Here is a 13,857-nt window from a genome sequence, read left to right as displayed (position 1 = left end):
CCATTGGACTTGACACCAGTACAAGCTTCTCTTACGCTCAAATAGGAAATTGGCCCCAGCCAATCATGTCTAAAAGAACTAGTCAAAACTTATCTCTTTTAGACTTTTCTACATATTCATTCTCTTCCTCGAATCAAACGCCAGTCATTACTAAAGAAAATTTTGAACAAATTCTGGTACAGAAACAAATAGTAAAATATGAATGTGCAAACAGCTCAGACAGCTCGGATTGTGATTATAACTCTAGATGGAGATAAACTGGTACTATTTCACCTAATCGGCACTGTTTATTGTAACATATAATAGTCGGGTACTGTTTTACCTAATCCTATAAGTATGTTTTAGGTGTCCTACGAGTGTGTTTTAGGTGTGTTTTGTTTTATATGGATAGACGTCCAATAATGCACTCAGTTTTAGGCGTGTTTTGTTTTATCTGGACCGTCATCCAACAATGTACTCCCCAACACCTATATAAGGCCATGTAATCCTTTAGTTTGGGATAAGAGGAAAAGTTGTAAAATTTCAGAGTTTTTACTTTCCATGCCTCTCTAAAATCCTTTTCTTCAAAGTCTGGCATGATCCTCTAAGAAATGCAGCTCGGCCAGTTAAGCATAACATCATCCTGGTAACTTTGAGCGTCTTTATGCTTTGAGTTAAATCTCCGGGTAGTTTTGCAGCTAAAAGGTAGTCCCTGAAGGGCTTGAATAAGAGGTTCGCTCGTGTAGAATATCATACCTATTGTAAACTGACCTTGTTTTCCCTGGCTCTTAGCATAGATTCCCTCATTGAATAGTTTTCGAAATACTTCTTCGAAACCAAGCATTATTCCAAACTGAAGCAAAGCATTGGTGTAGAGCCTTCTTCAGTGAAGAATTCAAGTGCGATACCGTTGACAACAACTTTTGCGAGGCTTTCATCAGCGGGATTATATGAGTCAGGTGCAAATCAATTATCAGTATGCTTGAAGACATCAGAGTTATGGTTATGACAAGGTTGTAAAGACATAAAGATGAATGTTCAAAGTGGCCTAGACAATGTGGGCCTAGGATTATAAAAAAAATTGGATGACAATGTTGCTACTAGTAGGTTCTATCAGATACGAGATCATGAATAATAGTGACAAGTATGTTGTCCATTTGGAGAGAAAAAGTGTTCCTGTCGAGCATGATAATTGGCTGGAATACCTTGTTCACATGCCATTTGTGCAATCCAGTTAAAGTAACTCAATCCAGAGGATTATGTACAGGACTGTTACAAGAAAAGCAAGTATTTTGCTGCATACCAATTCATGATGCAGCCTCTGAGAAGTTGCAAGTTTTGGGACAAAACAAATCATCAACCCTCAGAACCTTTACCATTGAAAAAGCAAGTTGGCAAGCTTAAAAAGAAAATGAGAATGCAGGAAATTGAGACTATTAGTAACAGAATGAGCAGGGCTGGTGGAATAATTTGATGCTCACACTATCATAGGGAAGGGCACAACAAGACTTGTTATCCAACTAAGAAGTAGCAACAACAGTAGTAGGAGACAGCACTGGCTAATGATGCAGGGGAATGTCAGGGCAACTCAAAAAGAAATGATGCAGGACCAACTACAATGCCAACTCAGTTCAATAATGTACAATAGAGGAGTAAATTTCAAATAAGCTGTTTGTTATGGTCATTGCCATTGTATGTACTTCTTGGTGCATTAACTTCATTTTGTTATGTCATTTTGTAAGTTAGAAAAAGAGCAGTTAAAGAGATTTCTGAAGGTTTTGCACCACAGCATACACATGGTGCAATTGGGAAAAGGCTAAGGGAATATGGCTATGGGTTGTTTACAGACATGAATACCGACATGACGATTTTGAATGTCAATTTTTTAGGCGTTATGCATTTAATGTATGTCTTTTGATTGATATGGTAACTAATCAAGTTTATATGTTGTAGCCTGGGAGTAGTTCCGAGGTGTTGATATCTCAAGGAGGACCAAGTCAAGAATCGGCTGCATTTACAAGAAAATGCCAAGGGCAAGGACTGATTAACCAACCAATGGTAATTCGAGCACAATTGAAGAAGCAACAACCAATGGCAGCTTCAAAACAAAGGGTGGAGAGGGTAGCTCGAAAACAAGCACCTAAAAAGACACAAACATTAGCTCCATCTCAATCGAATGATCCTTAAAATATACATCAATCTCAACCTACTGCCACAATGGCAAGACCAATCACTGAAAGTTCAATAGGAGGCAACACTAAAACACATAAAGTTCCAAAGAAAAAAATGGATCCTCCAAAAGATAAGACAGTAGGAAAAAGAACACAAGTGAAGGATGTACCTAGAGTTCCAGTTCGGAAGAGTGCAAGAATCATGAACCATATTAAGAGTCCATCGAAAAAAAAATGAAGTGACTAGGTTGTTGAGCTTGATTGATAGGAGGAGGCCGTCTGTTTATGTTTGTTGTTAGGTGTCAATGTCTGTTTTAGATTTTATTGTTAGACATTGGAGATTATTGCTGCATTTTGGCTGGTAATGTGTTTAGTAGCAATGTTGTTAGATGTTTGATTATCTATTACTACATTTTGGCTGGAGATGTGCTTGGCAGCAATGTTGTTGTTTCGGTATTAAATGTAAAAACATCGATGTTGATGTAAAAGAACATGATTTTCCTAGTGCAATGATTAAGTTTTTGTATTTGGTGTAAATGTAATGCTATTGGGTGTTAACCCATGCCAAGGCTAATGGCATCTGTGAATAATACTTCTTTTGTACGCTGTTACAGGATGGCAAGAATGAGATAATCTTGCTTAAGCTATACCATGATGTGTTTAAGAAAAGTGAAACTAATAGCTTACTTATTAAAAAAAATTAAGGAACATAAGTGGTCACTTTTAAAAAGTTGAGGAATCTAAGTTGTAACTTTTAAAAAGTTAATGAACCAAAGTGTTCACTTAAAAAAAATTTGTAGCACTCAAACGATCATTCATAAAGTTATTTGGAACTTTTACTATCCTTCAACACCATATGCAGAAAAGGCAAAACCAACTACAGAATGCAGAACCATCTCTACTCTTTCTGCAGATTCTACTGCTTGCAAACCATCTATCCTTTATATAAACCAACAATAATGCATCATATAACACCTTCCACCAAAATCTATCAAGCCATTCAACCTGCAAGTAAACACAAACCTGGCCATTCAACATTCAACCAACATACACAAATTTGCCAAAAGTAACAACATTCCAGCAACAAAACACTCCCATAACTAAAATTCATTGCACCAAATACAACAACACATTTCATTGTTTCTCTACTATGGTAGACTCAATAGCTTCTTCTCATTACTGAGGTTACATATGACCATAAACCAGACCAAACCCGACAACAACAAGACAAATAACACTCGATAAATATTTCTTTGAATTTTCATCCTTGAAACTTCCTTTTTCAAATGATTCACCAAAGTTTTTAGACCCTTGATTTTTGCTTGCATTGAGTCTGCATCGTTCAACTCATCTTCCAATACAGGCGGAGGTTCATGTCGTCCTTGAAGTAGCTCCAAAATCACCTCCATTGCTCGATTCAAAAATTGTGTGTCAATCCTCCTAAAATATCTACAGTTGAAGTCTTCTCTATACCTAGCGCATCCATTGAACCTTGTCCTAGGATTGGTTCTCGTCCAAGCTGTTCCTATTGGACTTCGCAGCCCACAATAGCAGAAATATTGACTTCCATCTTCGCTTTGTTCATAAATTCATGAGCCACTTCTCCTACTTCTGCTCCGCATTGTGAATTTGATGAAACAATTTGCCCCAATTTGAAGAGAGTTTGCAAGTTCAAGGTTTAGGGTTAGGGTTCCTCAAGGTGAAAATTGAATTTTGCCCCAATTTGCTAAAGTAAGGCAAGGATTCTTATAATTGGATGGGTGAACAACGTCGTTTGGCATGCAATTGCTGACTAGATGGGTGAACAACGTCGTTTAGCATGTCAAATGCTGACTTCAACTTGCCGGCGAGACACGTTGGCTGTTTTAATGTTATTTTAATGCCACGTCCGATTTTCCAGCGAGCCAAATTGCCGATGGCACTCAAGTGATTGCTTTTTCAAATTTTTGTCACTCAAGTGAGCAAAAAAAAGTTATGGCCCTCAAGTGAGCGCCGTACGAAAGTTATAGCACTCCTAGTGCTCTTATCCCGTTTTTTTAGAACACTTATAAAAATGGGCCTTGCCAAATGGATGCACTCGGGCAGATTTAAAAACTTAAAGGCACGAGTTCATAAAATAAAGGAAAACAATCGAAGTGTTGAAGATAACATCACAACCAGACGGGTTATTGGTGGCAAATAAAGGCATGAATATGTGCATGTACTTATGAGTTTTGACACCAACCAGGTTAGACATGTTATGGGCTTAAGCGCTTCCAATTAATCAGGCGAAAGGGGGCTCATGAGATGAGCGGGGTTGAGTCAGCTCACTACTGCCTGCAATCTATAGTTTTCGATCACAGAACGTGTGTTCAGAGATGTAGTGCTAAAATGGAAGAACATGCACAACAGGGTATAGTAATGCATACACTGCTTCAATTCGAATTTGAAAAGCATATATTCCTAGCATCTCCCTAAAAAACAAAGGTTTAATAGACCCTTCTCCCCTTATAACTCCTATTTGTAAAACCATCTAATACGATCGTTAGGCATCGGACATTAGATTTCGCGCGCTACAGTGGGAGATCACATAAAAACATTTCAAAAAAGAAAATCCCGGACTATGTCCTTTTACAGGTTTTGGCTAACTCCTCATTGACCAAGCTGTCGTGATCCTCCTGAGGTAAAATTTTAAGGGAGTTCGACGGATTGCCAAGTAAGCGTGAATGATTCCTCTTACAATGTGGCACTTGTGCTTAGTGGGGCCCCTCTAAGCCCTACTAGTTGCAATTTAGTTTTGTCATTTAATAATTGATATTACACCTAAGAGTCGCCGCTAATCTATTTATATTTGAGATTTGACTTCGTTTAAATTAACATGTTTAATTTTGTTTTGAGTGCATACATAAATTTAAATTCATTAAAAAAATATAGAACTTTTTCATGATTTCTTAAAGTCAGATTTCATGAGATCAAAATGAAAGATATTTTACTTAGAAAAAATTTGAAACAGTATGCACTTTTTCAACTATACACGAGAACTCTAGTTGATCTCCAGCCCTAGTCGAGCTCATTGAATTTAACTTAGGATAATCAACTAATTTGAGTCAAAATATGTTAAGTGTTTTATTAGTTTTAATTCAAACTTAAATGTCTAACTCAATCGAGTTCAAGCCAAGTTGAATACTAATCACATCCAACGAGCTTGGCTTCATTACGTCCCCAGTGATAGGTCTCATCATGATTTTTTTTTCTCTTGTAGGAATATCTAACATATTCTTCTTTTTCTTTGAACAAGTATGTGTCCAAGATATTGATAAAATGGAAAAGCCACAAGAAACCCCAAATTATACTCACTATAACATATTTACAATGCACTTTTTAATGACATAAAAAATCTCAAATTATACCAACTATGACACATTTATCCTGAACTTTTTCTTGTGACATTTAGATTTTTCGTAATAACATTTATGTGACATTAAAAATTTTCCGTGTTCAATAATGATACTTAGATTGTAAAGTTAAGTATTATTTAGCTTAGAATTCGGGTGGACACGTAGAAATTTTAGTTGGATCATAAATTTTGTGAGGCGTAGAGTATGATTGTTCGTGAATGTAATCGTTCCGAGTTCGACATATTGAAAATTAAATTTTATAGATGTATACGTTACTAGTAGAGCGGTGCTAATCAATTTGTCGTCGTCTTACTTATTGATGGGTGGTATTATTCGTTTAAACTTTAGTTAACTAGTACTAATAGTTGATTTCTTATATTAATGGCCCAAAGGTAGATGAATATTGTTTTTATTATGATTATTCACAAATTTCTTTGGTTAGGACACAAACACATTACGTGGCATCTTGAGAATAAGTGTATGGCCATGTGCCTCCTTTAGACTCAAACTCTTCCACCAAATTTGACACCTATCCTTAAGTCATAATTACCTTTAGTCATCACCATTATATTCTAACCTCATTACACCTGTTGATATAAGAAGTTTGCTTATGCCACATGTAATTTGGCGATTCCCAACGTACATCAAAACATATCCGTATCACTCTATTTTCCATTCTCAGAAGCATATTCTTCCTTTGGTTCAATCTTTCACGAGTTAGAAGGTAGGTAAGGCATTCGATTATTCAAGATTTTGTTCAAAAGTTTGTAGGATGGTCTCCTGGAAAGGACAATGGAGGGGACAAGATGATGCTCGAGGCCATCAACCCTTGAGTTAGATGGTGACTCACTTTTGGGCTTATGTGGGAGTAGTGGTGCTAGTTGACCCGACCCACTTCCCAGGACTATGTATTTCGTTATGTTTTGCTTAATGTTGTAACAAGTCAGTACATATTGATGTTATTATAAAGAAGATGCATATGTATATTATTAAACTCGAGCGATTTCTTGTTGGGCATGATGAAAAAATTTAGTTGTGCTTCCGCGTGCTATTAATAAATTAAAAAAATAAAATTGGGAAGGACACATGTTGCGCGTGATGTTATGGGACATCACAAAAAACCCCAAAACTTGTACTTATGTAACACATTAACCTACCATTAAGGTTTCGCTAGATAATTTTTCAGCCAAAACAATATCGTTTTTATTTTATTTATGTCATGCCCCGAACCCCATCGAGCACGCGACATCCCTCTTCGGTCGAATTAGTGTGACATCCCAGGAAACGTCGCCGACCCAAATTAACCCATCAGAGTTTAATCGCGGCGGAAACATCAAACACCCAAACAATAATTTACCTAGGGTACTAGGGAGAATAAATTGCCAAACCACCAAATCTTATACTATACCTCGAATTAAGCACAATATCCATTTACAACATAAATGTATGCCACAACCGCCAATTTACAAACCACAAAGCAAAATATGCACATTGGACTACTAAACTGCAAACCCCCGTTATCACAAAAGATTAGTAGCCTGGGTAACGCTACACCAAAATGGGCACTTCCAAACTCTTCCTCAGCTCCAAAGCTAATCCCTACGCCCTCTAGATGGCGTTCGCTCTGACTCACTCTTTTCGGAATCCTCATCCGAATCCTCATCAGGCAAGTGCTCATCCGTCGACTCCGAATCGGCCTCCATCTCGATCGAGAATTCTACCACATCATGATCAGAGTGCATAACAGTTCCAAAACGCTGCGACGGCGGCGGAAGGTTCATGGCTCGGGCGAGTGCTCTGAAATGGTTTGGTTGAAACAACCATGAGACACTTATCAATAAGTTCACAACCTAAACCTTACCTAGGCTACCACGTATTCCAGACAAGTCCAGACACCGAATCAAGCAACACACAAACAACATCCACACAATCGTACTAACAATCACATGCGATCCTACCTGGGATCCATCATGCACATCCCTGCATGTCAAACAATAATACAGCCAATTCATTTATATCCATACTCATCCAGCACCATATCACGCGAGGCAAACCACGCACACACACTAACTCTCGCCGTGCGTTGACTTTCACAAACCTCACACGTCAAACCAAATCCGACTCACTCTCAACTTTTCCACCACTACCGCGCCCGCGTAAAACGTATTAGGCCAACGGTCTTCTGACCTCGTCAGGCATCGTCACCCCGTCGGGCCGAGCATCGTCACCTCGTCAGGGACGGCATCGTCCCGCGTAAACGAACACGCCTCAGGACGGAATCCTACATTCTCAACTTTCCTTCTCTACCGCGCCCGCGTAAAACGCATCAGGCCAACGGTCTTCTGACCTCGTCAGGCATCGTCACCCCGTCGGGCCGGGCATCGTCACCTCGTCAGGGACGGCATCGTCCCGCGTAAACGAACACGCCTCAGGACGGAATCCTACATTCTCAACTTTCCTTCTCTACCGCGCCCGCGTAAAACGCATCAGGCCAACGGTCTTCTGACCTCGTCAGGCATCGTCACCCCGTCGGGCCGAGCATCGTCACCTCGTCAGGGACGGCATCGTCCCGCGTAAACGAACACGCCTCAGGACAGAACTTACTCCGCGTAAACGAACACGCCTCAGGGTATCACTTTTCCAACCAATCCTACATTCCCATACCTTCGTTCCACTCATTTCACACGGCCACACGTACACACGGCCACACACAATCTCACGCCTCACACCCACTTCGCAAATGCACATCCTTGCCATACAAACACCACACAATCACACATGCTTGACACGTGAGCTCATTTCGAAATCACACCACACACCTCACGGCCATACATACAGGGCATACGGCCACTCAATATTTAGCCCAACAATCATTCAGAAATCAACCAACAACTACAACCACTTTACAAACACACCATCCACATGCAAACACACATTCAAGATCAATTCCCGTCACAAGGGCAGCAACTATTCAACCTCGACACCCCCACCATTCCGCTCATAAAAACGAACATCCAAAGAATCGAGGTAAAGTTGGGCAGTTTACACAGTGACCGAAATCCCATTCAAATAAATAGTAAAAGAACTCTAAAAATTCTGAAATTTGGATATGTTGCGTAAAACATCTTGATAAACATTTTCTGTGAAGAACTCGAAACCCAGTTCCAACTGTAAACACCTCTTTTGGTCACTTGAAGTCAGATGAAAATCAACCCGTCCGGTCAGGCCGCCTGACCATAAAAATGCATCTCATCCAGTACCCGAATCACCTTAGAAAGCCTTGAAATTTTTATATGTCATAGAAAAGAAAGTCATCAACAAATTTTGTGAAGGAAGTTTGTTGAAAATAGATCTGGAATATTTTATAAAAATTCGGAAAAACACGAAGGTCGGGATGAACAGTGTTCCGGGCAGTTTTGATACGGTCTTAGAATGGGTATTCGTGCGACCCAAATGACCTCCAAAAATTATAAATTTAAAATATGTTATACTTCAAGATATTGGGAGCAACTTTCATGAAGAAAACTTCTTCAAATTCGTCCCACAAAATTCTCCACAAAAATAGTAAATCGAAGACGTACAATAACCGCCAATCCGAGATTCACACCGAACTTCAAAAATTCAAGTTCTAGCTCTAACCCAGCTCATAAATCAGCCTTAACTAGCCCCGAAATTGGTCTCTAGATCACCATAATCCAGGCCACTTCTTAGCCATGATCCGTCCACAATTCCAGCACTTAATTCCATCACGATCAGCCCCTAATCCAACTCTAAACAGCCCATAAAACTACACTAAACCGAGTCTAAACGAGCCCGTTAATACCCGATGTCCTAGGCAAGGATTAGATTGCGACTTACCCGACTCTAGACTCACGCGGCTAGAGCGAAAGCGGCGGCAAAACCAAGATCTAACGGCGGCTTGCGGCGGCGGTGATGATTGGCGGCGATCGGCGAACGGCGGCGGCTTGGGCAATGGCCGGTTGGCTCACGGCCAAGGGGAGAGGAACCGAGAGGAAGAGAGAGAATCACGGTGGGGTGAGGGTGGCGTGAGGCTCGGCGGACGGGTGGTGCGGCACACGGCGGCGGCGGTCCGGCGGGCGTACGAACGGCGGCGATCGGCGAGGGGAGAGGCGGCCGAAGGGGGAAGCTCACAGTGGGGGGGTTTTCGGTGGTGGGGGGAAACCGAATGGGAGGGGAGAGAGAGGAGAGAGAGAGACTTATCTTTTAAAAAGTCTACTTTTGGCTAATTACCAAAATGCCCCTCTCTAATCTTTTCATCCGACGGTCCAGATTCGATCTTATCTTGAAATCGACGGCCCAGATCGAATCTTATCCAAAATATCCAAGGGTAATCTTGGAATTTCTCAAAAAGTCCAAGGGCAAAAGTGTCTTTTCCAAATTTTGGGGCAAAATTACCAAAATGCCCTTGCTCCATAAAACTAGCCCTTTTATTAATTCCCAAGGGTAAAATGGTCACTTTCTCCGTTTCTCATCGAAAATGAATTTTTCTGAAGAATTCGGGCGCATCCAAAATTGCACGTTACAACCGCAACGTCGTCCTAACGTCCCGTTGTGACTTCCTAATTTTCCGATGTCCAATTTGAGCTCAATTAAATAATTAAATGTTATTAAACGTAACTCGAGCGTTTCTCAAACTAACGGGCGGCTTGTTGGGGAAATTCGCATATTCGACCCGTGACTGATAATAAATTGAGTCACGTGCAAGTTCGTTCGGTTCGTGACGATTTCGGTTGTCATTTAAATCGTGAGGGTCAATGACTAGATCCGAGGGGCACGATCGTTTGGTATAAGTTCAGGACCGTTTGTCAATTTATTTCGTGGTCCAGCGGAATCACCCGCGATCCACTACTATGACAGTGGTGAACTGACCCCCAGTTATCCTCAGATCGGCCAACAGTGGCTGCAAATATCACCTCGGCGATTTTATGGTCGAAAATCAATTCACGATCGAATTTTCTCTTCGTCGCACGAATTTAAATCCCCCATTAGCCTTTCCCTAATTATTAGTATCCCATGAATGATCAGTTCCGGGCGAGAACTAACTACGAGTACATTCATAAAATTCAGTATTTCATAAATCCCAAATGAACCAATTTTTAGGATGTCACAATTTAAGCCATGTCAGCATCATGTCAATATTGTTTGCTTTTCTAGCATCCATGTAGGTAGATTTTTAATGATTCTTGGTGACAAAACTTTGACGAAGTGTAAATGTGTCATGCAGGTACAAGTTTGAGATTTTTGCTGTCACAGAAAAAATTTAGGGTAAATGTATCATGGTAGGCATAATTTAGGGGTTTTAGTAGATTTTGCCCTTAATAAAAACAAATACTATGATTTTAGTTGCTCAAATATTACATAAGCTGAGATAAGGTATTATCATGTATAAAATTATTTGTGTAAAAGTTTATCTACATCAGAATGTGTCATAATTACTCTAGATTTAATTGCCTTTTTACAAAGGATAAGATTGAAACTGCCAATAGAAGTTAAAAAGAGGAAAAAATTGTTTCTCTTTGGTCCAGATTTTTTGCCACATTCCTTTTTTGCTCTTTCTTATTTTGCCACATCCATTTCTGTCCTCCTACTTGCCAAAACAAGAGAAAAAGAAAAGAAAAAGACCAACTGCTCGATCCTATCCACCTACCTACCCATGCCAAAACAGGACAAGCAAATAAGGCATGCCTTTTTAGGGCCAGACAAGGATGTCCTTTTTTGCTTTTTCCTTTTGGTGAAGAAAAGAACACTTCAGTCTCATGCACCTGTTCTCGTTTGCTTCTCCTGTACACCTCTTTCTTCTTCCCCTATAAAAAGCCTCCACTCCCTCATTCTTCTTCACTTCATTCTTCTTTCTCTCACTGGCTGAAACCGTCAAATCTCTCTCTCTCTCTCTCTCTCTCAACAATGGCTGCCCAAAGCATTCCTGACAACAATGACCGGGATGCTAAGAACGTGGGATCAATGCCCGTGCTGCCGCTGGGCTTCCGCTTCTTCCCTTCTGATGAAGAGATCTTCTGCAACTACCTGGTGAACAAGGACGACCACCTGAACCCTGACCCGGCCAACCGATTTTATCACAATGTGATCAGGGAGCTCGACGTGTATGGCTACAGCCCGTCGGAGCTATTGGAGAATCCCTACTTCGAGAACGGCTCTGGGGAGGCGACCAGGCACTGGTACTTCTACACAGCAACTCGTGGGCCAGCCGATAGCCAGAGAAGGATGAGGGCCATGAACTGCGGATTCTGGCTGATGTGGGGCAGGGGCAACGATGCTGTCTTGGGTGCTGGTGGTGAAGGTCTGGGTACCAAGAGCTGCCTTGTTTTCTTCATGGGGACTTCAGTTCACAATGCTGTTAGGACTGATTGGACGATGCATGAATTTGCCCTGCCTGATCATGCCCAGGTGATTCATGATGATTCTAAATTTCGCTTATGTATATATAAGCATGCTTCCCTCCTGATTAGTGGCAGCTTTTAGTTGAATTTTCATCTGTACGATGTGGTTTGGCTTTTGCATTTTCTTTTTCCAATCGTCAGTTGTTATAGGGATTCTGATTCTTGAGCAATATTTTCCCGTTTTATTAGAGCTATGTGAATTCCATGTGTGCACCAATTTTTGTTTGATAACAATTTGCATGGTTAAGTACCTGTTATGTTGAATGATTCTCCCCAGTTTGACAGGTTTTTGCACGACTGTGTAATCCAGGAGGCTTTTTAAGCATCGTTTGGATGATTTATAAGCAGAAATTCGATTGTTCTAATGGGAATGCATCATGATCACTTCTCTAGGGAGATTCTTGAATTGTCCTAACTACAGGTTAAAATTCTGGATATACTACTTGCAAGAGCTATAACGCTTTGGTTTTTATTAACAACCAACGTCTTCATACTAAGAATATTGAGCACAATCCAAGTCTGTACTTGTAAGTAGTAATTTTAAATCAAAACCTTGAAAAGAGAATCTACAAGCACGCCACGTAACCAAGAATGTTCAATGACCATAGAACATCTAGAACCTTTCCTTCATTAAGTTAAACCTTTCCCCTTTATTGATGTGCAGGCTTCTTTCATGCTCTATCGACTTTCTGCGAAGCCTTGGACCGGGAATAGCTCATTGAGTGCTCGCAATGATGGAGTGCTCACATATGAAGCTGCTCCAGGAGGCAATCATGAGGATGTTGTGGTTAGCGAGATACATTACCATGTTCCAGAAGGGCAAATTCCTGCTCCTGTTCGTCTGAACCAGACCATCTATCTGAATAGTAGGGTAAGATTTGATATCATGCCATGCTTCGATCAATTCAATGCTTCTCGTTGTAGGAAGTCAGAACAGTAATTTACCTGAAAGGCATCCGTTGACACTTGGCCTGCTATCTCTTGGATAGTTCAGTGATATTCGGCGTGCATTCTTCAGAATTTGCATCCTCCAGGAAGATTAATTTGGTCGTGTGATGGCATTTCACTCATATTACATCATCAGTTATCTTAGTTAAAGTTAAAAGCAACATTAAGTTGTCTTACTCGAAATTCTTTCAATATATCTTAGTTTAATTTTTGTTAAAAAGAAAAAAGGAAGCAGATATGAGCAACTTGTACGAGCCTTCTTGGTTAATGAAAAAATTCGGCCACTATTCATATTCTAATCTTCCTTTTGGTTCTTGTATGGCATCGACATCATTTGACAGGTGAATGCATTTCCTTTTCTACTACATGCGTAGGTAAACGATCATCATAGGGACTCGACGGTGCTGGGAACTTCGGAGCTGACTTTGCTGCACCGCCTCACCGCCGGCAACAGGTGCTCCAAGGGTAGACTATATAGATCTGGATGATTTTTTCAGCCCGCTGTGAAACACCGGCTGATCATTCATGAATAAGATTCAAGCAGCCGATCTATGGATATTTAAAGACTAAATTTAATGCTTGTATCAAACCTTCGATAGATATTTAAAGAAAACTAAAGGAAAAGCATGATGTCTGGTGTATAATGGAACCACTTAATTTCTACAGAGAAAACATACCCCGATAATATACCAGACATCATGCTTTTCCCTTAGTTTACATTTAGTTTTCTCGGATACTATGAAATCGAAATTAGCGATTAGTTCATTTTTTGTTTTTTTCCCTTTGTACTAATTTTCATTTTTCGAATAGGTGGGCATGACCAGGTAAGTAACTTGAATGATAAGCATAAATTGATGTATAGTGTGAAAAAATTTTAGAGCAACTATGTTCAAGTAGAGACTTCCTACCATCTATGTCTCCCATCTTAAAAGAAAAATCCAGTTGAGAATTGAGACATTTTGC

At 40.3% G+C, this 13,857-nt stretch overlaps 1 protein-coding gene across 1 annotated transcript; it reads left to right on the top strand.

Moving 5' to 3' along the window:
- Positions 1 to 11,452: 11,452 nt before the first annotated feature.
- On the top strand, positions 11,453 to 13,382 carry LOC115685611 (protein FEZ-like). Its single transcript, XM_030610694.2, has 3 exons — positions 11,453 to 11,953; positions 12,611 to 12,817; positions 13,269 to 13,382. The coding sequence occupies exons 1-3, from the start codon at positions 11,453 to 11,455 to the stop codon at positions 13,380 to 13,382; spliced, it is 822 nt and encodes a 273-aa protein (XP_030466554.2).
- Positions 13,383 to 13,857: the final 475 nt, after the last annotated feature.

This window comes from Syzygium oleosum, unplaced genomic scaffold (genome assembly GCF_021117445.2).
Source record: "Syzygium oleosum isolate NSW1041296 unplaced genomic scaffold, Sole_v2.1 Sole_v2.05, whole genome shotgun sequence".
Lineage (NCBI taxonomy): Eukaryota > Viridiplantae > Streptophyta > Magnoliopsida > Myrtales > Myrtaceae > Syzygium > Syzygium oleosum.
Note: the sequence above shows the minus strand (reverse complement) of the source record. Positions and strands in the feature narration are given on the sequence as shown.

Excerpts from the sequence above, each read along its gene's own strand:
- LOC115685611 (XM_030610694.2), top strand. The coding sequence starts at position 11,453 with ATGGCTGCCCAAAGCATTCCTGACAACAATGACCGGGATGCTAAGAAC. Across the intron at positions 11,954-12,610 it reads CCCTGCCTGATCATGCCCAG|GCTTCTTTCATGCTCTATCG; the intron begins GTGATTCATGAT and ends ATTGATGTGCAG. Across the intron at positions 12,818-13,268 it reads CCATCTATCTGAATAGTAGG|GTAAACGATCATCATAGGGA; the intron begins GTAAGATTTGAT and ends CTACATGCGTAG.